Source organism: Leiobunum rupestre, chromosome 5, assembly GCF_980474605.1.
Source record: "Leiobunum rupestre chromosome 5, qqLeiRupe1.1.hap1, whole genome shotgun sequence".
NCBI classification, from domain to species: domain Eukaryota; kingdom Metazoa; phylum Arthropoda; class Arachnida; order Opiliones; family Sclerosomatidae; genus Leiobunum; species Leiobunum rupestre.
The window spans coordinates 29,919,111-29,943,467 of record NC_143388.1 but is presented as its reverse complement, the minus strand read 5'-3'; the positions used below and the strand labels follow the sequence as shown (position 1 = coordinate 29,943,467).

Below are 24,357 nucleotides of genomic sequence, written 5' to 3'. Positions count from 1 at the left end.
TATATTTAAAGGGAATGGGTGAAATGAAGGGTAAGTTAAGTTAAGAACAAATGTTGATCATTTCTCTTATTTACCTATTAAAATGTATCGAACGTAAAAATATATTTAAAGGGAATGGGTGAAATGAAGGGTAAGTTAAGTTAAGAACAAATGTTGATCATTTCTCTTATTTACCTATTAAAATGTATCGAACGTAAAAATATATTTAAAGGGAATGGGTGAAATGAAGTTAAGAACAAATGTTGATCATTTCTCTTATTTAGAACGTTACTGACTATAGTGGAGGAAATGAAAAATGGTTTTATAATTTTTTCAAATATTTTGATATTAACGAGGAAGATCTTTACTCCGACTATGCTGAAGATGGCGCTACATAATAGTAAATGCTTTCCCGCTTCTGATTAATAACGGATCGGTGGCTTGTTACACTTAAGACTAGTATTGTTTGGCACAATCTTCAGTCAGTGGCGTAGCGAGGATATTTGGCGCCTTGGGCAAAATACCCAAATTTCCACCCCCCCCCCCCCGTTGCCTATCGAAAACCACATTATTTTGTTATATTTAAAAAAGTGTACTTTTCAAGTTTCAAGAACAATTAGTTTAATATATAATCCAACAAATCCATTTTACATGTAATACTTTGAGCGCCCTCTAGCTATCGGTGCCCGGGGACAATACCCACTCCTGCCCCATCGCTACGCCTCTGTCTTCAGCATAGACAGTAAAAATATTCATCATTAGTTTCCGCTCAAAAAGCCCGAAACCTGGGGTACGTTCAGTATCGCTCATCAAAAACATCGATGAGTAATCGATGTTAACATTTTGTTACTGTACGATTTTTCGCGTTTCCGATTTGACGTCACGATAAACATCCGATGCTCATTAAAAAAAACCATATCGGAGAGAAGGTTTTTTGATGTCTTGACGTCAAATGCGTCCGTGTTTACAGTTTACCTGGCGGAGGAGTTAAAATTATACTACTAGGTATAATCAACAATTCTACAGATTTCGTCAAAGACCTATTATTTAATAGGAATGTCTCAGCTACTGCTTTTTTGATAAAATACTGATCGTTGCAACAATAAAGAATATTGTCGTCATCAATTTTGTCATTTACCAACTCATTATTTATTGAAAATCCAACTCATTATTTATTGAAAATAATATTTTTCGATTCCTCTGATTTTCGGGCCCCGTAACATTTATAGCCGCCATCTTTAAAAACAGCGCTGACTAGAAATAACACCGTTCAGTAACTTCCTACGTCACTATGACGACAAGAAAACATCAAGTAAAAACTGATTTTCCCCAGATTGGCGTTACTGAACGTATCCCAGTTATACAATAATACAATTACTCCTTTCGAAAATACCGCATAATAGCCGCTTCATTAAAACATCTTCAAGGAAATTGCCGAGAAATAATATTTTCGAGAACGTCGTGTTTTTGCTAAGCCTTAATATGTCAAAAAAAGCTACCTAATTAAAATTTAAAAGAAAACACTTTTTGCATCCCGCGTACAAGTGAAATGTTACCATTATTTCAATAAGCACTATATAAACAGTACTGGCAGGTCTTGGTTCTCGGAAATATTATTTCTAAGCAATTGTTTTAAAGATGTTTTATTGTAGCGTCTGTTGGTCGATTTTAAAATTACGTTTTTGCACTCGACAATACCTTTACATTATGAGGTATAGCAGGCTAATTATAAATTTACCAAAGCGGTATTTATTTTAAAAGGTTGCAGGTTCGATTCCTGCCCGAGGTGATATGGTTTTTCTCAGTCACTCTGGTATGGCAACTTGCGCCGAAGTATTCCTTGGTTAAGGCACCCCACACAAGGAGAACGCAACCCGTTGTGCATTTTCTTTTGTAAATTTTTCATTGTTAAAGGCTTTAGCGCCTGCTGCCATCGGAAGGGGAAAATTCGGAATTTTTTTTCCCCTTTCCGTAAAGGCTCGTCCAATGAAATTTGTACACAACACCGGGTTTAAAGGCTAGCTGCGTTCTCCTTGTGTTTGTTGCTCCTAGATAGCGTTTTCCATTTGATTGCTCGAGATTCGCTCCGAATCTGTCTCTGACGTCATAGATCTCGCCCCAATCGACTAGAGTAAAACCGCAAATGGAGCAGCCATTGTCATAGCATATTCTCGCGCTTTGTTGTTTTTCGTCTGCTAATAACTTGAATTTTCGCGTCTTGGTCTGCGATTTTGACAAAAAATCTAAAAGGAACACGCAAAAATTTGCTCCGATCTCAATCTCGATCCGTTGATCTGTCGAAATAGGCAGATCGGTTTTGGGTGATCTCGGAACACCCGAGAGCAGGAAATGGAACACGCGAAACTGGATCGGAGCAGATCCGAGCATGCAAATGGAACATAAAATGTTGATCAGAGTCAAATGGAAAACGCTATGAGACAATCAGTGGGCATCATGGTCGAATTCTCCACGCCACGAGAGGGGCAAAAGTAAAAAGTCACTACGGTGCCCTTCAACCGCATCGGAAGAAGTCAGTTTTAGTGGACCAATAAGATAGCGGGCTGGTTTGATTTTATTAGGGGGGTGAAGCTTTCTCTAGCAGCATGAGCGAAATCGGGAGCAGTAAAACTTAATACGATTGTTTAAACATGTTTCTACGCTTCTACTTTTATTATCGTTAGCATGATCTTTTTATGAAGAGGTCAGCGCGCTCTCGGTTGTTTGTGCAATTCGTTCGTCAGTTTCCAACCAGGAAAAAATCTCATTGTGTTTTTTGGCGCCATCTACACTTGTACCCAAGCAAATATATAAGCAAATATATAATTATTATATTATTAAATATTTGTAAAAGGTATCCTAATATTTAAACAGGAATTATATATAATAATGTTATGATTCAATAAAAGGCGTATCATATTTTACAGCCTTTTTTCAAACTATAGCAACGCTGTTTTATTTTCCCTTCAATAATAATCCCTGCCCCCCCCCCCCCCCCCAGCGACAGACAAACGGAGTGCACTTCGATATACGACAAAGATGACCTCTACATAAATAGATCCCGAAGTTAGTTTCGTTATTTATAACCAAGGTCCTTTCCGTATTGGCCGGATTTCGCTTTGAGCCGTCGTGTGCTCCACTGGTTTATCCTGTTCCACCTCATCCACAGAGATTCGTACGCGAAGTTCCTTCTTTGGGAGTTCCGGTTCTTTGAAATCATTTTCAATTAGAGACGCCTCGTCATCTTGAAAAGCTTCGTTCACTTCCCCTTCGTCCGAGTCCTGTTTCATTTCCGTTTCGGCCTGTTCCTCAGTAGCTTCTGGTACACCTTCCTCCTCTTCCTCCTTCAAGACGGCCGGCTCTGGTTCATTTGTTTGTGAAATCTCGGCAGTCACAACCTGGACATCTCCTACTTCATCCGCTTCCACTCCCGTTTCCTGAACAGGTTCAACGTTAACTTCTTTATTTTCAACCTGAGGTTCTTCCATTTTTAAGTCTTCAACCGTGCATATAGTGTCTGATTTTTGCATTTGAACCTGTTGTCTTTGCAGTGTCGCTTCTGATCTGGCTTTTCTGGCTAGCGCGGACATTAGCGCTGGCCGGGAGAAGTTTCTGTTGTTCAGTTGAATGTCTTCGATGTCCTTCTCGCTCATGACTCTTTCGCGTAAGTCTTTGAGACTTCCGCTTAAACTAGGATGGCTGGAGCCAATTTGAGTGTGGCGTTCCTTGGCGGCCGATACTATGGCGTTCCAATTTTTCTGAGCTTTGGCCCGTTTGCCAGTCATCCTTCTGAGCATGTCGAACCCGGTTTTTTTGCCCCGGCTTTGACTCATGACCGCTCCTATTACGGTCTGCACCAGTCCGATGTTGAATCCCTTCAACAGACGTCTTTCGAATTCTCGTTCCTTCTTGCCAGCTGTAATTTTCAACATTGTGGTCAATAGGATGTAAGCTTGGACCAATGACCTACTGAACTAGAATTTGCGTGCTTGGAACTTATATGGGTCATGGTGTCCGATATTGGACGCAGCATAAGCGATTGACGTTAGACCAAAGTCACCAAACGTCTTTAACCGTTGTTTGCGTTATTGTAAAGCACGGGAAATTTCTGTAATTAAATTCTGGCACTTCAGTTCGACAATTCCGACAACTAGGCTCTCTCGTAGGAAAAAAAAAGTTTCAACTTTTAAGAATCTATACCCTCAAAAAATATGGCGTTGAAAAGTGCAAACGGTTGCATTCAAACCATTTTGGTATGTAATTTTTTTTAACTTCTTTAAAGACGTTGAATGCCTAAAATTAAAAAAAGATAAGGACACTTATTTCATTAATTTAAATGGTTTAATCAAGGAGCCATCTTTCGTCTCGTTGTTAAAATATACCCACTTGTCGGGAAGCGATCACGGTTTTAACAGTCATCTAACGTTTTTACGCGCGTACTTGGGGGGAAAAGTTTCGCATTTCGCTCGGTAGGGGTGCTGGCGGGCGATACAATTTTAAAAATCGGATTTTTGCTTACGATTTGGGTCCACTAGTGTATTGGTCCAAGGTATAAAAGAGGTGGTATTAAAACAACTTACTGTCTTTCTCGCAATGGATATTGGCGCAGTTCATGCCGTTGGTTTTCAAAATTTCGAAGAGTTCGTATCGGAACGTGGCGATATCTTGTTTCACTTCGTTCACGTCATCTTCCGTTACTGCTTTTCCATCCGAATCCCTCTGTTTGTTGGTCACGAAACGCCGAACTAAACTTCTGATTACTCTCTAATAGTAATTAAATGATTATATTAATTTCTACACTCTCATAGCAAATAGGCTCTTAGACGTAAAGCTTAGTTTCCACTAGCGCGCGTAATAAAGTAATTTTCTTTAGGCGCGTAAAAACGTTTGAACTTTCCAAAATTGAATGACGCACAGTTACGTGCGATAGTGCAGACTAATCCTTAGTTTCCACTAGCACCCGTAACGGCGTGTTGCTCAATAAAAATACAATATAACACGTGCAAGTGAAAACTAAGCTTTAGGTCCAAAGCTTAGATTCCACTAAATGGGTTTTATTGAAGCACCCAATCCATTTTGTCAGGAAACTTACTTCGTATTCTGCCTCTCTGGTTTTTCCCTCTTTTATCTACGAATCATTGTATGACATATTAAAATTGTAATTACAAGGAATGTGCTATTAAATTACCATTACGTACTTTGACCGAGTTGGAAGGAGGTTTAACGTGACATCCAAACATATTTCTGAGCATTTTGGTACTCGGCATAATATTGAAAGGTGGAGGCAAAGTATCTCCTTCTTCAAAGTATTTCATCCATAATTTACTTCTGGCAAACTTCCATTCGGTGTCCGATCGTTCCTAAAATGATCAGTTACTTAAAACTCTTCCCACTAAAGAATGGAAACCATTGCGCAACTTACTGAGATTATTTGGTAGGAGTTGCTCATCATGGCGATGAGTAGATTCAACAACACCACAACGTTGATGACGGAATAGCTGCCAAACATGAGCATGGCCCAAAAACGGGTGTAACTCTGTATGCCTGTCAATTCGAAGTTGTACAGCTCCACCAAACCAAAACTGGCCCAAAACAAACTCTGCGATGTCTCGAATAGACTAAATGGTACAAATGGTATCAATAGACATAATCTGTATAATATATTCTCAAGTGTAGAAAAACTGTGTACTTGGCAAATCGTCTCCAAATTTCGCAGGACATTTCGTGATGAGGATTGGGCTTATCGTTGGGTAGACTGTAACACAATTTTTTGTCGTTTTCCGCGTAGTACCAGAGCAGCTGATTCATGCCAACGCCAAACGCGAAGACGACCAACGTGTAAATGAAGAAGAACTTGATGATGTCGAAAACCATGCGACCGAGCGAAATTTGAAGAGGGCCGAGATGCGGATTGATGGAAAAAATGTGGACCATTTTGAGGATACTACCAGATTGAAAATAACGCATTAATCGTACTACTATCACGTAACAACGGGTAATAAGCCGATCCCACTGCCTAGGATTTAAGCTAATGTAAATAGTCCTTTCTATAAAGTAACGTGACCTTATTCTCTAAATGTTGCTCTTACGAAACAGTCTCTTGCTTTTACAAGTCTAGGAGGGCGCGCTACAGTCGCCAGATGAAAGGTTTTTCTAGCGCATGTTCAAATCACTTGATCGTATGAAGAATATTCTAATAAAGCTGGGTCTTGTGACTTAGAAGCAACATTTTAACAAGTTGGGTAAGACCAGTTTTTATGTTATAGAATCCACTATTGTTGTATAAGACGAAATTTTCTAGTTACACTCTTAAAAAAGGGTGTTTTAATGGTATATTAAGGGTGTAATATCTGTAAAAAAACACTCTTTAATGTTAATTTAAACGCCCTAAAGAGATTTTTATTGTCCCAAATTAAACACTTGAAAAGGTGTATAGAGGGTGTTATATTGCACCGTAAATTGAGTGATTTAACACCTGGTAAGGGTGTAGCTCCCTTAAGGCAGTAGTTTAACACTTTAAAGGGAGTATTGTAGCACCCTTACGGCAGTAGTTTAGAACCTTAAAGGGAGTAGTTAAAAACTTTAAAGGGAGTATTATAGAACCCTTAAGGGAGTATTGTAGAACCCTGAAGGGGGTAGTGTAACACCCTGAAGGGAGTCGTTGGGTACCCTAAAAGGAGTAGTCTTGTACCCTAGAGGGAGTAGATAATAACCCTGAAGGGAATAGTTTTATACCACAAACTGTTAACAAAGGAACCAAAACGTAGGACATAAATACCCCAAACAGTGTAAATAAACACCCTAGCAGGAAAACTGCTTTGTAAGGTGTAGAATAACATCCTTTATAAACCTGTTAAGGTGTTAAATATGGGGACAAGAAAATACCCTTAAAGGTTTGAAAATAAACCCTTTTTTTTAAGAGTGTACATTATTGTCATCGAGGGGCTGACCGTCCTCGTAATCGTTGTACATGCTACTCGTAATGCACGTAATCTGCATACTCCACGTAGACTACGTAGTACGTACCCAGCGTAAACACGGTGTACTCTACGTAATCTTAAAGTATTATTCGAAATCTTAAAGTACTCGGTGTAATCTTTAAGTACCCCGCGCTATATTAGAGTACTTTGCGGAATTTCAGAGTAGTCTTCGTAAACATAGAATACGCTTCAAAATCTTTGTGTAATTTTAGAGAACCTCCGCGAAATATTTCGGTAGTCACCATGGCATGTTGAGATCGGGTTATTTCTTTTAGAATTGTTGGTATACCTGAAGATAATGGCAGCTCCGAACATACCCTCTGATAAGAGCATTGGGTCGTAAGGGTGCCATTGGTCTCTTTCGGGCCATGGATTATAACCTAAATTAATTTCTTTATTGACTTGATACCAAGCCACGACTCTGAGTCCGATCCACGTGGTGTAGAAAATGTTGGTAATGACGTCCAATATATTCCACATATCATTAGCGTAATTTGCGATGCCCGAATCCCACAGCTCTTTGATTTCGCCCCATATAAAACCTGAAAAATACGACAATTTACGAAATCGCAATCGACATTTAGATTTTTGAAAAGATTTCGTACCTAAAATAAAAATTATAATCGCTGATTCTACAACGAGGGGATACTTTCCACGCTCTTTCCTTTCGTATTCCGCCAACCACGATCGCAAGTTGTCGGTTCCTAAGAATTCTATCGCCAGCGACTCGGCGCGTTGAGATGCCATAATCAGAAGTACTTGAAAAACGAATTTTTGTGTTATAAATACAGTCAGGATCTTTTTATGGAGAGGTCAATGGATGAGTTTATAACAAAGTGCAACCAGTTCGTCGGAAGTGTATACTGCTGTTGGTGGGGGAAAATATCACCGTGTCTTGTAGCGTAATCTTACGACCGCTAGTTAGGTTAATATAATATTTAGAGCTTTAATTATTGTAGACTTAATAAAAGCAGCACACTAGGATACTAAATTTTACATTTTAATATATATTATAAGTTATTTTTTTATATATTATTATATTATTACAAATAATTAAGCATAATAATCATTTGTTTTATATAATTTATTATGTGTAGTTTGTGATACCAATATAGATGGCGCAAAACAGCACAGTGATAATTTTCTCCGGCCTCAAACTGACGAACGAGTTGTGGAAAAACCCGGTAGTGCGCTGACCTTTGGACTAATCGTAATACATGGACGTTTCGGCTTCCCTAAAACTAAGTAATGCGTAACTCACTCCGCGCATTTGCTAAGGTATTTAAAAATTAGAATCATCGTCTAATGTTTTGTAAACATGGCCGCTCCTTGTGATATTTTCGCACTTGAGCAGTAGCTGTCAAGCCTATTTCTCCCGCTACAGAGATAGGCAGAGGTTTCGCGTTTGCTAAAGAAATTAAGTATTTTTTATAGATTAGTCCAAGGCAGTCCTCTCCATAAAAAGATCCTGATAAAGTTATGATCTTTAATATTTGATACTTACGCAGGAAAAAACTATAGCAAGAGGAATGAGCGATAAATTTAACGAAAGGTTGCTTCACTTTCTTCCCCAAGTTGCTTTCGGGTGCCAGAAGATACGCCGTGCAATAGATGGGGAACATGACACCTAATTTGCCGATTTCCACCATCTGACCGAGCGGTCCTTTTCTTTTGAATCCAGGCATACCTTCGTACCAGACCGATGCCAGAAGTTGCTGAACGCTCGAGTGGGCTACAAACTGATTTTCTGTGTTCAATATGGCTTACTGGGGTTTCATTAGAGGTGCGCGAGTGCTAAAAATTTCGTGTCCGGAATCGTACTCGCAAATTGCATTTCTAGGACTTATGCAGTCCTTAGATTGTCGCTTCCAATAATAGTTGGTTTCTTTTCGCTTGTTCTCGGACTAAAGGTGTAATCTTTTAACCCTAAAACGAACCATTCGCCGGCTCCGGGGCTGAGAATTTCTCTATACCATAAACTATTCGTCTGCTCCAGGATTTTAGGGCTACTCGGAAAGGAAGTGTAAAAAGAGTAAATTGGATTTTGTCGTCTGCTAGCCAGAACTTATCTGCTAAAAAGGCCACGGGCAGCCATTTTTACCACGTCTCGAAATATTCGCCACCACAGAATTGAAGTAAAATTACGTGATAGGGCTACTCTTCTTACCCTACGGGGGGAAAAAGGGGACGAACCGTAATTGGATAAGGTCTTCATTGGTTTAAATAATTTTTAGACCGACGTGACGTAATGCTGAATTTTCGGTAACGTCCCTCTCGACCGAAATCCCATTCGACCAAATAATTTCATTTTTCCAGCGCAATGGGCTGAAGCATTGAAAGGTCCCATTCTATCGAAAAATAGCCTTCCCATTCGAACAAATATTTTCGAGCCCAAAGGGTTAGAAAATTCAGAAGTCCCATTCAATTTAGGTTAGGTTAGGTCAGGTTAGGTTAGTATAGGATAGTTTAGGTTAGGTTATAGTTCAGGTTAGTATAGGATAGTTTAGGTTAGGTTATAGTTCAGGTCAGGTTAGGTCAGGTTAGTTTATGTAAGGTTAGGTTAGGTTGGTTCAGGTTAGGTTAGGTTAGATCAGGTTAGGTTTAGAGCCTCCATCGACGGTAGTAAAATGGAATTTAATTGGGACCAAAAATATATTTAATTAAAAATCGCACATTTGGCCTACTTTCGGTCGAATGGGACCAAAAATATATTTAATTAAAAATCGCACATTTGGGCTACTTTCGGTTGAATGGGACACAAAAAAACCGCATTCGGTCGAATGGAATGGAACCAAAGCGAATTTGCCGCGTTTCCAAAAAATCGCGCTAGTAGTCGAGGCTTTACTTTGAGAAGACCCGTTTCGGAGAGGACAACTATCCAGGATAAACATTTAATTACGTATGGTCTAGGACTAGATTATAACTCAACTACAAAATATTGGACACCAAATCATTTCTAAAACTGGACGACTCGAGCGTGTAAAATTTACCAGGACTCGCACACCTCTAGTTGGTCGGAAACTTTACCATTTTCTGATTATATTTAATGGCTAACTTTAACCTTTCCAACTGCATTTTTTCGTTGCGATCGAAAGCGAATGAACTTGGATCGTAGTTAAGCAAGACGCTGAGTTCATGAGACGTTCTGGCGTGGCTAAGCAAGTTCGTTGCGAACTGTTCCAGTTTTTCACGCAGTGCCTTTTAGAAAAGGTTCTTAAATTATCGTCTTTCTATTCACTCTACGAAATTCCCTGACGAAAAAAAACATTGGAAACCAATAGGAATTCAATTGGAACGTTCAAATGTCTATTGGGAACTGATTGGGTTTGTATTCCAATTGAAAACCAATGGGAATCGTATTGTTTGGCGATTGGGGAGGTATTGGAAATATTAGCCTATTGGAAACCTATACATTTCCTATACGAAACCAATAATCAATTCCAATGGGATATTTATGAGTATTATTTACCAATAAAAATCCCATTGAACCCCATAGAAGACCAATTGGAAACCGTTAGACCGCCATAAACGACCAATTGAAGTTTACAATTTGATGTGAATGGGTATTTTAACCAATTGAAAACCTATTGACCCCCATAAAAGACCTTTTAAAGACCCCAATTCGATATGAATGGGTATTTTCAACTCTATTCTTATTTTGCTTTAAAGGCCTAGGTTTTCTTCTGCCTATCACCCTTTAAATTTACTTTCCTTCCAAACAAATACCCTGGTGGTAGGCCAACAGAAGAACACATTGGCCAGTCACCCTTTAAATTAACTTTCCTTCCAAACAAATACCCTGGTGGTAGGCCAACAGCAGAACACGTTGGCCTGTCACTCTTTAAATTAACTTTCCTTCCAAACAAATACCCTGGTGGTAGGCCAACAGAAGAACACATTGGCCAGTCACCCTTTAAATTAACTTTCCTTCCAAACAAATACCCTGGTGGTAGGCCAACAGCAGAACACGTTGGCCTGTCACTCTTTAAATTAACTTTCCTTCCAAACAAATACCCTGGTGGTAGGCCAACAGCAGAACACGTCGGCCTGTCACCCTTTAAATTAACTTTCCTTCCAAACAAATACCCTGGTGGTAGGCCAACAGCAGAACACGTTGGCCTGTCACCCTTTAAATTAACTTTCCTTCCAAACAAATACCCTGGTGGTAGGCCAACGTGTTCTGCTGTTGGCCTATCACCAGGGTATTTGTTTGGAAGGAAAGTAAATTTAAAGGGTGATAGGCAGAAGAAAACCTAGGCCTTTAAGTTATCTCCATCTCTTAGATGGCGCGAAGTTAAATAACCCCGACTTCTTCAGCGAGTCTTCAGCGGACTTTCAGTCACTGTTACACCCCACCCGTTCGCTACTTATGAAGGCTTAATAGGCGTTTCTATAAAGTAACATTGGCCTTCTTGTTTTGATGTCGCTGCTGCGTCACGGGTGACGTACCGATGATGTTTCACTACGAAAAGCCCCGACCATAAGAGTAAATTCAACGAGGCACGCTGTATATAGTATAAACTGAACTTCTACGTTTTTCGTGACGAATGAGCTATATAAAAACTAGGAGCAACAAACACAAGGAGAACGCATCTAGCCTTAAAACACGCTAACGCAGTGTTGTGTACAAATTTCATTATGCTGAACGTTTTACAGAAAGGGGGAAGATAATTTCCGAATTTTCCACTTCCGACGGCAGCAGGCGCTAAAGCGTCTAACCAATGAAAAATGTACGACTTTTGACGGGTTGCGTTCTCCTTGTGTGGGGTCTTGTGTTTGTTTCTCCTAGATAAAACCAAGTTCAGCAAGCTTAGCTTATTTTATGAAAAGGCCTATTCCTGCAAGAAATAATGTATTTATACAGGGTCTTTTTTTTTGCTCGGAAAAGTGTTTTTTTTCAAAAACTATTTATAGTACCGATTTCAAATTTAGAAGGTCAATTCTCTATACCGGGGGACATCAGTTTGAGAAATTTGAGCGTTTTCGGTAATGTTTTTCACCAATTTTGAAAAATTATTTTTCGACCACTAGGTGCGAGATAAAAAATTTCTATTATAAAGTTGTAGGCCGTCATCGAAAACCCTTAAAACTTGTTCACTCGACGAAAAACAACTTATTTATCAGTGAAAAATCAAGCTTGAAAAATTTACAAGTTGGTGAAGCCAAATTACGATTGTTTGAAACGATAATTGAAAAGGGAACAAGTCTAATACAAACGTAGTAGAGTTTTCACACTTGAAAAAATGCACACGTTTGGTTTTTAAATGCAGATATTTTATTCACATAAATTTTTACAAAACATTTTCAATAATATCACCATTGGCTGCAACACAGGTTTGTGCGCGGACAATTAAGTTCTCAAACGCTTTCTCTACCATTTCTGGTGGGACGTCTCGGCAAGCACTGATTATTCGTCTAATGAGTTCCTCCCTAGTTTCAATGGGCGTGGCGTATACCTTTGCTTTAACGAATCCCCAGAGAAAATAATCCAGCGGTGTTAGGTCAGGTGACCTTGCTGGCCAATGCACTGGACCATTTCTCCCTATCCACCTTTCAGGAAACTCGTTGTTGAGGTGCTCAGTTACTTGCCGGGAAAAATGCGGAGGGGCGCCATCTTGCTGAAACCACAACTGACGTCTTTCAGCCAATGGAAGGTCGTCGATTGCGTCACTCAGTTCGTTCTGTAGAAAATGTAAATACCTTTGGCCGTTGAGGTTCGTCGGCAGGAAAAAGGGACCAATCAAACGGTTTCCAACAAGTCCAACCCAAACATTGACCCGTTCAAATTGAACCTGGTGATGATATTCAAAACCCCAATGTGGGTTGATGTCAGACCAAAGATGGCTGTTTTGATGATTAAAGGGCCCATCTCTAGAAAATGACGCTTCGTCGGAGAACAAAACATGACGCAAAAATTGTCTATCTTCTTGGACAGCATTTAGTAACCAGTTGCTAAATTCATAACGTCTTTGATGGTCTCCGTCAATTAGTCCTTGGTGGAGCGTAGCTCTGTATGGGTGATAGCGATTCTTACGAAGAATTTTCCACACACGATTTGCAGAACAACCCAAATCAGCAACGGCGTTAGCGCAACTGTGACGAGGATATGCCACAAAGTACGCGAGTACATTGTTATCGAAGTCTAAATCCGGTTGACCCAATCCGCGAAACCTAGGTTGCAAGTGACCAAATTGATTGAAATCGTGAATTGCTCGTCTTACTGTATTTACAGATGGTGCTCCATTTGGATGTCTTTCTGCGAAGATTTCAGTCACTCTTCTAAGGTTTTGCGCTGCTTCTCCATAGTAAATGGCAACTATCTCGGTACGCTCAGCTACTGAATAACGAGGCATTGTTCGAAATATTATCAAACACTGATAATAATCTCCCAAAGTTTTCCTTTAAATACCCAATGCATGTTTAGGATTGACCTATAGCTTCGTGTTTTTTAAATCCGGTCGTTTTTTTAACCAAAGTTTCAACTGGATTAGGTAATTCGGTTTCAATTATCGTTTCAAACAATCGTAATTTGGCTTCACCAACTTGTAAATTTTTCAAGCTCGAATTTTCACTGATAAATAAATTGTTTTTCGTCGAGTGAACAATTTTTAAGGGTTTTCGATGACGGCCTACAACTTTATAATAGAATTTTTTTATCTCGCACCTAGTGGTCGAAAAATAATTTTTCAAAATTGGTGAAAAACATTACCGAAAACGCTCAAATTTCTCAAACTGATGTCCCCCGGTATAGAGAATTGACCTTCCAAATTTGAAATCGGTACTATAAATAGTTTTTGAAAAAAAAACACTTTTCCGAGCAAAAAAAAAGACCCTGTATAATCTTAGGGAGAATGACTACTGTGACGTCAGTTTTAGGGAACCAATGAGACACAGGGCGGATTTGGTTTTTTGGGGGAAAGAGCTTAAAGAGTAAATTGAAAATTATTCGTTACCGCCTTAATTTTATTTTTAAACGAAGCGCCTACGTTAAAAGTACCGAAATATAAAGTTTCATTGCTTTCCGCTTCGAAGTTAATTAGAAATAATTATTAGAACGCCAAAACAATTTGAATTTTAGCGTGGTGATTGACGTCATTGACTACACGTTATTTCTCAATGGCCACTATCCCCAATATAGAGTTTAGGCTTGCATACAAAATGTAGATGCTACTAATTCCGTGGTCGAATCCGAAAAATATCCTATAGAATTATGAGTTTCTACTACTGAATTTTGTACGTGGGTGCTTACATGGTTTTAAAAACACGCGCTCCCGCTTATTCTTTAGAGCGCGCGGTAAATTGGCATCGCCATATTATCTAGCAATGATATTACAAGAATCATCTTGGTGGGATAGTGGGGACTATATAATCTACCGGATGCAGTGGGGAAAAAATCAGAGAGTACCATAGTCCATGACGTAACAAACTAGGTACGAAAAAATTATCGTTCAGAACCATTGAGTTGGGAATATTAATCTAGAGATCCAATCAAATCTGCTCCCCGTGAAACAAGTTTTTGAAAATTACGAATGTGCCGTCTCCTCTAAAATGACGAGAAAACGTTATCAAATGACCCGTGGCGCCATCCATTATTTTTGAACAAAAAATCTTTTTGCCGGAAAACGCGTCGTATTTGAACGAACCATTGATAGATAGACGTCGCCATGGGTAGAATGATAAAGTTTTCTCGTCATTTGGGAGCAGACGGCAGTATTCTTATTTTCTAAAAACCTTGTTTCGCGAAATACTGAAATCCGACGTTTTGATTGGACGGTTTGGACCTCTAGATTAATATTCCCAACTCAATGTTCAGAACAGTGCCTTCTATAATACTAGTATTATAGAAGGCAGTGTTCAGAATAAAAGCCGCAGCGGGGCGCTGCATACAAATTTCATTATAATATTAAATAAACTTAACGACGGTATTTCATCAAGTGAATACGTTTTCAAATGAAAATCCGAAAATCTATTTGCAACTTAGGGCTGGTTTTCAGTAGTACAGTAACGCGACGACGGCGAAGGCGGACGCAAAAATATTGTATTAGGCCTAACGGGGATTTTTTGCGTCGAAGCTAACCGTCGTGGCGTTTTTGACCTAGTGAAAACTAGGCTTTACTCTTTAATCTTCGAGCATCTCTCTATGGAGCGTGATGGGGATTGGGAGCTAGGAATATCGTCTCAACATACAGGGTGGCCACATGTTAGGGAAAAAGGGGAAATCAGGGAAAAGTCAGGGAATTCAAAAATGGTTCTAAAACGTCAGGGAAAGGACAGGGAATTTTTAAAATTTGTAGAAAGTCAGGGAATTCAGTTTTATCTTGACACTTTTTTAAGGTAATTTACTCTAGATCTATGGCAAATTATGTTATTATTGAGATCCTTAAAAGGTTTTTTAACTTTGAAATATTTTTTGTACTGAAATATAAGTTGATTAAATTTATTAATTCCTAATAAATGTAAATGTTCAATTCTGTCTAATTTTGGCCTTAAAAAGACAGGGAAAATAACTTAAAATGGACAGGGAAAACAGGGAATAGTCAGGGAATTTGAATCTGATAATATTGTGGCCACCCTAACATAGTCATTCTCCCTATTTAAAAATAAATATATTCTTGCTGCAAGTTTTACCTTGTATTCCGTTTTGAACTCGTTTTCTATGGTACTTAGTCTTTTAACTTCGCTACTCAAATCGAAAGCGGTCATGACTGGGTCTTTACTGGACAGGACTATGAGCGAAGGTGAAGACAGCGCCCGATAAGCGTTGATACGGGATCTGGAATGTCTGAGACAGTCTTCCTTGGAATTGACCACGCATTCGTCACACGCGCAACGGACATCGTGCGGGACCGGCAAGGAGGCCCCTCTGTCCAGGAGCAGCTTGAGAATCTCGTAGTTGTCCCTGTGAGCGGCCAATATTAACGGGGTGATGTCCTTGGTGTAAGTGGCGCTGTTTGACTCTATAGCCTCCCAACTCTAAATACGCAAGAAAATAATATCCGTAAGTTTATAATACCACTCTTAGTAGAATAGGATCCATCTCTCTATAATGTTTATGTTCAGAGCCCCGGTAAAACATAAAATACAGGCCAAAAGAAAGCAGTTACTACGGGAGATAATTTTACTTTTTCGGAGAGAAGTATGTAACGTATGTTCAGTCCCGGGCCCCTAGGCTGCACGTAGAGGTCGGTAACGGTTAATCATTATCCATGATTAAATTGATTTTTTTGGGGGAAAAAATGTAAACAAAGAAATTTACCGGTTAATATTTCGGAAAATGATTAAAAAACATGTATTATTCGTAAAATTTGAGCTTTTTATCGAAAAAAACGTCGTTTTTCCGATTAATTTTACAAATTTATCAAAAAATTAATCGGATAATACAGATATATAAATTACTTGATCAAAACATTTTACGAATAATTTTGATAGCTTTATCTATTGAATAAAAGTTAACCATCCCCGACCTCTAGCTGCACGGGCCCCGGTAATTTGTACCGGCTTTCCCCGTCTCTTGTCGGGCCATGTTATGCTATTAACTCGAAACTTGTACCTTCGCAGGCTCGCACTGAATATACAAAATTATTTTTGGAAGAACATATGTTGAGGGTGAAATACTTCATGTAGTTATTTTCAAAAACAATTTCGAACTAAAATATGGTTTATAAGTAAATATTTTTAAGAAGTGTGTGTATTTTTACGTTTGATATATAAGTTTCGTGCGTACATGTAGTTAATATTTAGGTAACAATTATCGCCGCCTACCGAGCTAGTTTTAGGTTGAATATATGAAATCTGTCTGCTCGTCAGGGGCGTAGGAACCGGGGCGAGGGAAGGGGGGCAATTCCACTCCCTAGAATTTTGCTGGGAGGGGCAACTAATTTTATTGCCCCCTCCAACGTTTTGGTCAGTTGAAATCTTCAAAAGGTTCAAATTCTCATTTTAAAAGCATATAAAGCTTATAGAACCTCAACTGTGTTTAAATTTCAGTCTTTTCCCGCCAATTTACATAGTAGTAAACAGCACACATGCATTCGGAGAAGCTACACTCCATTAAAAATTAAAAACCATTCTCCAGACCCCTTTTCGTTTCTCTTTACCCCCTTCATCTTCTAGAACGTTCCTACGCCCCTGGGCCAAGATGGATACTTCACAAGTATTATAAACTTCTGGTATAATTCATGTAAAGATTTCTTTAGATAGTTCAGCCTAATAATAACGTAAATAAGGTCAGGATAGTCCTAATGACATAAGACAAAAATGTCTTACGTATGGCTTCCCCGGCAAATGCAAAGATTCCTCGTACTGAAGCAGGACGTCGACTGCTTCGACGTACTCTTCGCTGATGGCGTGCAACAACGCGTCTCCCGCTTCTACTTTGAACTCCAGCAGCACTTGCATCAGTTCCATGTTCTCATTTTCGATAGCTACCACCAAAGCGGTTCTTCCCAACGGGTCCGTGCAGTTCAAGTCGAATCTTGGGTTGTCCTTGCTTCTTTCTACTAGCCTGAGATAGATAACACACGACAATTTCATCTTTACTAAAAAGGAATACACTTTGCAATATCTCAAAAGAAACATTGTAATGAAAGAAAGAATATAAGACTAGTAAATCGATGGATTTTAGTGACAATCTCCACGAAACTGTACGCATTAAAATCACGTACGGCATCCATATATTATCAGAGCAGTTGATACGAGTCAATATGCAAACCATATAATCAGGGCCGCCGAAAGCGGGCCCGAAAAAGAACCTTTATTACTAGAGGTAGTTTTACTTTTTCGGGGAGAAACCCGGGAGAAGTATACCTCTTTTCTTCAATCACAGGCCCCTAGTCAGCATGGGCCCCAGTCATTTTCACCGGCTTCCCACTCTCTTATCGGGCCTGCAGATAATTTAAACCCGAAACTACTACGAATTCATTGCAGACTTCAGATGCTTCATAGTTATTAATTTTACATACATCCCGATTAAATTTCTTTCGAAATTTTAATTATTGTTTAATTTTATTTGCTTTCCGCAAGATTTTATATCTATTAAAGGTATAAGTCAGTTGACTGCTAAGCTATAACTGAATCCAGCGGCGGCGATCTGAAAATATTTCTGTGGGGGCCCGGGCCATTATTTTTTCATCCAAAAATGAATATAATTAAAACTGAAGCAAGAAAATGTACAGCTCTAAATTTCTATATATTTTTAAGTGTTCTTTATAATATCTCATCCGGCATGGATTGCATTGATAATAAAAGTTAAGTCGATATCTTTAGAAAAATATCTGTGTACATGGCTAGATAATTAAGCCCTTCTTGGCCACATACTTAACGAAGGTATTTGAGGTAAAATAGGGTACACGACGGGGCGATTTTCTGTTTGGACGAATCTATCGAAATCAATTTTAAGGTTATATCATCTTAATGCTACTCGCATCTGCAATCTCAAAATAACTTCTGTCAAAAGACTGAATTCGGACCCAAATAAAGGCAGTGATATTATTAATTTTACCCTGGTTGCTATTTTTCCTCAATTTAATTTCTGTGGGGGCTCTGCCCTCGTTTGGATTTCCCTGTGGGGGCTCGAGCCCCAGAGCCCCCACGGGATCGCCGTCACTGACTGAATCTTATAATAATGAATCCGAATTATCAGATACAATTTGAGATAAGCGTTACTATATTTAGTGGGCTTTAACCTAAATAATATAAAATATATTGTTAATAATTACTATAATTATCTTCAAATTTACGAACGATCCAATAAACGTGAGGGGTACTTTTATGTCCCGCCTTTTGGGTCAAAATGTAGCTTAAGCATCTTGTTGTTATGTCGACACTAGCCGCGACATCAAATAAGAGCTAGTACACGTCGAGCCGACACTTGCTTTAATATATTTTGAAAACGTTGTAGCACTTGCTAAGCAGAAGGAGAAGCCATTTCATCCCTCCTCCCCAAAGTAGTTTTTGTAAATTTTAGTTGAGTTGCTGAAACACATTTTGCAGTTCGGGAACATTCCAGCATCACGACCTTGGAGCTAACCACTGTCCAAAAAAAACAATGATCCAGCCAACCTGCAATTGCTATTTAACCGGTCTAACCTTAAAACTGCGCTGGTAACCTGAAAATCAACTGCCTATAACATTACTAATGCCCATCACTGCGTTGGTGTATATTTCGGCTATTTCAACTGAAAATGTATTATAAATGTAGTCTTTGCTTTTTAGAGGGGATTAAGTGATACCATAAGACTATCAAGCCCCCCCCCCCCCCTCAGTTTGAAATGAATGTGATTTTAACGTTTGACTAATGACTGGACAAATTGGCTACATTAATCCACCTGATGGTGCAAAACCGAAACTTCTGAACAAATCCCCCAATGCATGCTACCGGAAACGGCTTCGTAGATAGCAAGTGGTAGTATAGGTGGTAGGGGTGAGGGGTATTGGGAGGATTTGCCCTTTTTCTCCGCCAGGTAGCGTAGATCCTAATTTTAGTTTCTCCCGCGCCGGTCTAGTGCTGAATACTTGTGCACGTATGCCCAATTCCAACTTAGGGGTTGATAGGTTTATGGTCATACCGAGGTGAAGTATATTTTCTTAACCCAGAAATCGTTGAGATGTATTTTGTAATAATTTTACCTATGCTAACCAAAAATATAATGAAAAATGCCAGCTTTGCCCATTGAAGTGGATTCTCCGGCAAAACCCAACAGAGGTACCGCGGTAAACCATTTTATTTTTCCGGGTTTTCTAATTTTTTTCACCTAGGAACCAGGTGGTTGAGATACTATCTTATGCAATTTTGTCTAGGTACACCCAGAAATGAACATAGAATGACTAGTAGCCGCCCTTGCCACCGCCGTCTTGTACAGACGAACTTCTAAATTTTCCCGCCGAGTGCGCTCTAAGCTTCTTACAAGGATACTGGCACGTTCATCCCTCCTACTTCACCTCCCTTCCTATCCTCCTTGGCTAGATCACTTAATAGCATAACTTAAGATAATTGTGTAAAACAGGGTACACGACGAGGCGATTTTCTGTTTGGACCAATCTAACGAAATCAATTTTATGCTTATTTCACCTTAATGTTACTTGCATCTTCAATATCATAATAAGTTCTGTAAAAAGACGGAATTCGGACGAAATTAAAGGCGGCGAGGTTAGAAATTTTTCCATGATTAATTACTAGTTAGATAATCAATTTTATTTTTGTGGGGGCTCTGTCACCGTATGTTTTTCCCTGTGGAGGGCTCGAGCCCTAGAGCCCCCACACGGGATCGCCGCCACTGTACTTATTGTAATCATGTGACTTATGGTTGTGTTGTAAATGGTATAACAATTGATAAAAACTATTGAGCCTTCACAGTCACTATACAGGGTGGAAGCCAACGCCGTGGTCCAGCCTGGATACTTCTCCTAGTACACCGGTGCGCTGCGGGTTGAACACTTCTACAAGCGTTGGTAGGTCAAAAATCTGAAACTACAGGTTCCGTTCTATAGGATTGGAGGTAAAGAATAATCAGGTTGACCCTTTTTTTTAACTTATTTTGAATTTAAAAAGTCGTAAAATAAAGAAATGGGCGTTACATTTTCCGTTATTAATTAGTTAGAGATATTTTTTTTTAAATTTTGAAAACATTTACAAACTGGAATCATATATGATTTCTTTACATCTATCCCTAACTACGTAATAACGGAAAATTGAACGTCGATTTAGTTATTTTCCGGCCTTTTTAAATTCAAAATAAGTAAGTAAGAAAAGGGTCAACCCGATTATTCTTTACCCCCAATCCTATCGAACGGAAACTGCAGTTTCAGATTTTTGACCTACCAGCGCCTGTAGAAGTTTTCAACCCGCAGTGCAATGGTGTTACTAGGAGAAGTATCGAGGCTGGACCACGGCGTTGGCTTCCACCCTGTATATCAATTTGGGCACTCAGGGCTCCAGAAATTTCCTTAACTCTTCGTAGGGATTGCGTGTCAGTGACATCTGCTTTTCTAAGTGCCTCCGTAGATAATTAGAACCTGGTTTATACGTATATAAAAGTATTGATCCGTTAGATTCGTGATGTTTACTTACTTTCTAACGGCAATGACATCCCCTCTCTGCACGAGAAGCAAGAATTTCTTTTCATAGACGGTCAACTCCCTCGCTTTGAACCTGGAAGAAGCTGACATGGCCACCAACTTTTCCTCCTTTTCTTTCACCTTTCCCAAGGCGTCCTTAATGATGCTTGACATGTCTAAAATTGTAAAGTCTATTCGTCAAGAAATGCATAGAGCTATATTTCTACTACCAGAACTATACCCCTGTAGCACAAAGAGTCGATTTAGGGTCGGGCTTTGGTCTAAAAGTCGCTTTTGGGTCCTGGTCCAAATACGCAATGTGCTAACCAATCAGTGTAGAACGTGCGTTGACGTCACTAGCTCACTACTCTCGGTTTGATTCAATTTGTTAGGCCTAAAAAGCGACGCGTTTAGTTTATAAACATTGTTATTGTAATTTAGTCAGTTTGTCACGATGACTTCTAAACAAAAAAGAATGAATGGTAGTCAACGGGAGTTATTCGTAGAAGAGGTTCGCGCTTCTCCTTTTTTATATGACAAAGCAAATAGATGTTTTAAAAACAATGAAATGAAAGAAAATCGGAAAAATTGGAGTTATCTGTGGCGTCCATTTTAATTCTGTGAGTCAGTAAAGATACAATCTTCGGCGCATGCGCTATCGAAACCGCCAAATTACAAACCGCTTGAAAAAATCCCCAGTGAAAACCAGGGGCGGAAAAGCCTTGGAAAATCCGCCGGAAATATATTTGCGTAAAACAATTTCCGCCGTTTTTTAGCCCAGTGAAAACCAGGCTTAAGAACGTTTTTGGTCGTTTTTAAAGTCGGTATGGTGACCAAACATTTTGAACCACTTGAAGACTCATAAGTCTAATCATTTTAACTATTTACAGTCCGAACGCCGACCTTAAATTGTAATGGCTGTCGTGACTTGAAAAAGACATGACACCTTTATTGCTCGACCAACGGCCGACTCAAATCCGACATTTTATTGGCCAATTTATCGCGGAAAACTGTGAAACTTTGCGATTTAATAAAACAAATTGAAATTGTTTTAAATCTCTTCTTTTCTGTAGACTAATTTTTCCAAAAAGATCATATATTCAATCTGCAAATGTTTGCTTTTTTAAAAATCTCTCAACTCGAGTAGGTTACATTCATATAATTAAAAATGTTAATTGAGATATTATTAATGAAGATTTATTTGTTACTTTTTCAAAACCCCAAGAAAATATAGAACTCCGTACCCTAGATTCGAGAGCTTTCCGATTGACGGTTATGTTATGAAGTAGTGTTGTTAATTTTCCGGAAAAATTAATTGCGGAAAAAATTCCAGAAAATTTTCCAATTTCGACTAAAATATTAATATTTGAGAGTCGTACAATTTTTTTTTTGTCCAACGGTCGATTCGGGCCGACCCTGAATTGCTACAGGGGTATTCGCGACCGAAAACTATCGCTACGCCCCCTTTGGTTCGCCATTGAAACCTAGATAGGTAGCGGCTAAAGCAGACGCTATTAGTTTTTCCTCATCGTTATTCGTGAATTTGACTTTATAAATAATGATACTTGCATTTTAATATAATTTTCGAATAGTTTGCTTAAATTTATAATCAGTTTATTTAAGAAAAAAAAACGTTCTTATGACTTTTTAATAGACGCTTCAAAAACTCATTATCCCGGGAAATCACCAACAAGTAGTATTTTCGAGAGCCAGGACCTAAAAGTAACTGTTTTACGGTAAAGGGCATGGCCAACTACGAGTACAGCGTGAGCGAGTTGCCCCCGTTTCTATTTCACAGAGGTGGCATTGCCCCTGCTTTTTTACCGAGGTCACTAATTTTTAATGTCTAACAGTTAATTTAGTACCCACTCATTTAAAATTGTCCTTTAGAGCCAAGGCCTAACAGAAACACGTGCGTTTTGGTTTTGACTTTTTAGATAAATAAATGCGCAAAGAATTCTTAAAGGGGCTCCAAAGTTCGGTGGCAAAACGTGTGTAAAGTCAGTAAAGTGTGAAATTTACGGTTGACTCTGCCCGCCTCTGCCAAGTGAGGGGGGGGGGGGGGAGAAAAGCATGCTCAATTTTCTTTTTTCTTGCCACCGAAATTTGGAGCCTATTTAATAAAAGAAACGCGTCTGTTTCGAATCTTACGCTAAGAATTTTTGTGACTAAGAAAAAATATTTTTGTCAGAACATCTTATGACAAACTAGACGTACCCAAAGTATGTGCCCCCGCTCTCGTAAAAAGGTTGGCACGCCCTTGCCTCCGGAATGTAATAAATTTATACTATTTTGACATCGTTTACATCCCAGAAAATTTTGTGCAGCGTTGCAGTGTACACATTCGCTATTTGATCAGAAATTAACTCCCATAAAAATCGCCTCGAGAGTCGAGCCCATTGAATTGGGAATAATACTGCTAGAATTACAATTACGATTTCGGTTGCCATGGTTACGCGGGACCTGTTCTGATAAGACTGTATGAAATTCATCTTTATAATTAGGCGGTAGCGCCATCTATATTTTGTAAAATTATATGGCTAAAAGTAAATAATTATTAGCTAACTCGCCGTAACTTGAGCTAAAAAGGATCGTGCTGACCGGATAAAATTATTTTTAAACAACTTGAAATGTTTGTTTGTTACGAGTAATCATACATTTCAATTTCGCATCAGATTCACGAAACAATTCAATTGCAATATAGTTTCCACCACTAGAGACAGATGCCGCCACGGTAGAACGAAAAAGTTGATAAAGTCTCCTTATATGAAATTGGTCCCGCGCTAGCCAGATTTAGTTGTACCTCTATTTATTCCAAACTCAATAGTCGAGCCTTCGTAGGTACCTGTTTCATTTTTACCAATCAACTTCTGCTACTGCTGATAAATATTATTAATATTATTATTAAACCAACGGAATACTCTTACCTGATTCGTGGTACTTAAATCGACGGTACTATTTTATCTTGTCATCTTAAAAACGTTAACGTGGCTGTGATCTGACGTTATTCCAATGGGCTGAAATGATCGAGCCCCAAAATTAGAACTCTCTCGTTAATTTGTTGGAGTAATCTAGGAGCGCATTCGCTATGACAGTGTATTAACAAGATTGAGGTATGATGACCCGGATTTTCGGTACGGGAGTAGGCTGTCCTTCTAAGGCTTCTTTGTCTTTCAACCTGCCGCGATAGCCCCCACCCTGCCATTGTCTATCGAGCCTTATTTATTTCATAGGTAAATCTTTATTGACCAAGTGTACGGGGGGATTCTGGGTGATTGTTTGGGGGGACATAATGCAATTAAGGTCCCGTAAATTTGATGTTTGTGCCTTGTTTTTCAAATTTTTA

General features: G+C 39.0%; 1 protein-coding gene across 1 annotated transcript; it reads right to left on the bottom strand.

The window, feature by feature from the left end:
* Positions 1-2,978: 2,978 nt before the first annotated feature.
* Positions 2,979-24,014, bottom strand: LOC149944086 (transient receptor potential protein-like). The gene is made up of 14 exons (XM_090174807.1): positions 23,939-24,014; positions 21,025-21,187; positions 17,223-17,460; positions 15,585-15,929; positions 9,984-10,154; positions 8,461-8,695; positions 7,562-7,714; positions 7,246-7,498; positions 5,666-5,920; positions 5,399-5,594; positions 5,175-5,336; positions 5,069-5,104; positions 4,557-4,740; positions 2,979-3,892 (listed from the first exon to the last, which is right to left on the bottom strand). The coding sequence occupies exons 2-14, from the start codon at positions 21,183-21,185 to the stop codon at positions 3,057-3,059; spliced, it is 3,225 nt and encodes a 1,074-aa protein (XP_090030933.1). The 5' UTR covers positions 21,186-21,187; positions 23,939-24,014; the 3' UTR covers positions 2,979-3,056.
* Between the last annotated feature and the right edge of the window lie 343 nt (positions 24,015-24,357).

Coding starts and splice junctions, on each gene's coding strand:
- LOC149944086 (XM_090174807.1), bottom strand. CDS start 21,185: ATGTCAAGCATCATTAAGGACGCCTTGGGAAAGGTGAAAGAAAAGGAG. Junction 7,499..7,561: donor GATTATAATTTTTATTTTAG/GTACGAAATCTT, acceptor CGTATTTTTCAG/GTTTTATATGGGGCGAAATC. Junction 5,105..5,174: donor CTCCTTCCAACTCGGTCAAA/GTACGTAATGGT, acceptor AATGATTCGTAG/ATAAAAGAGGGAAAAACCAG.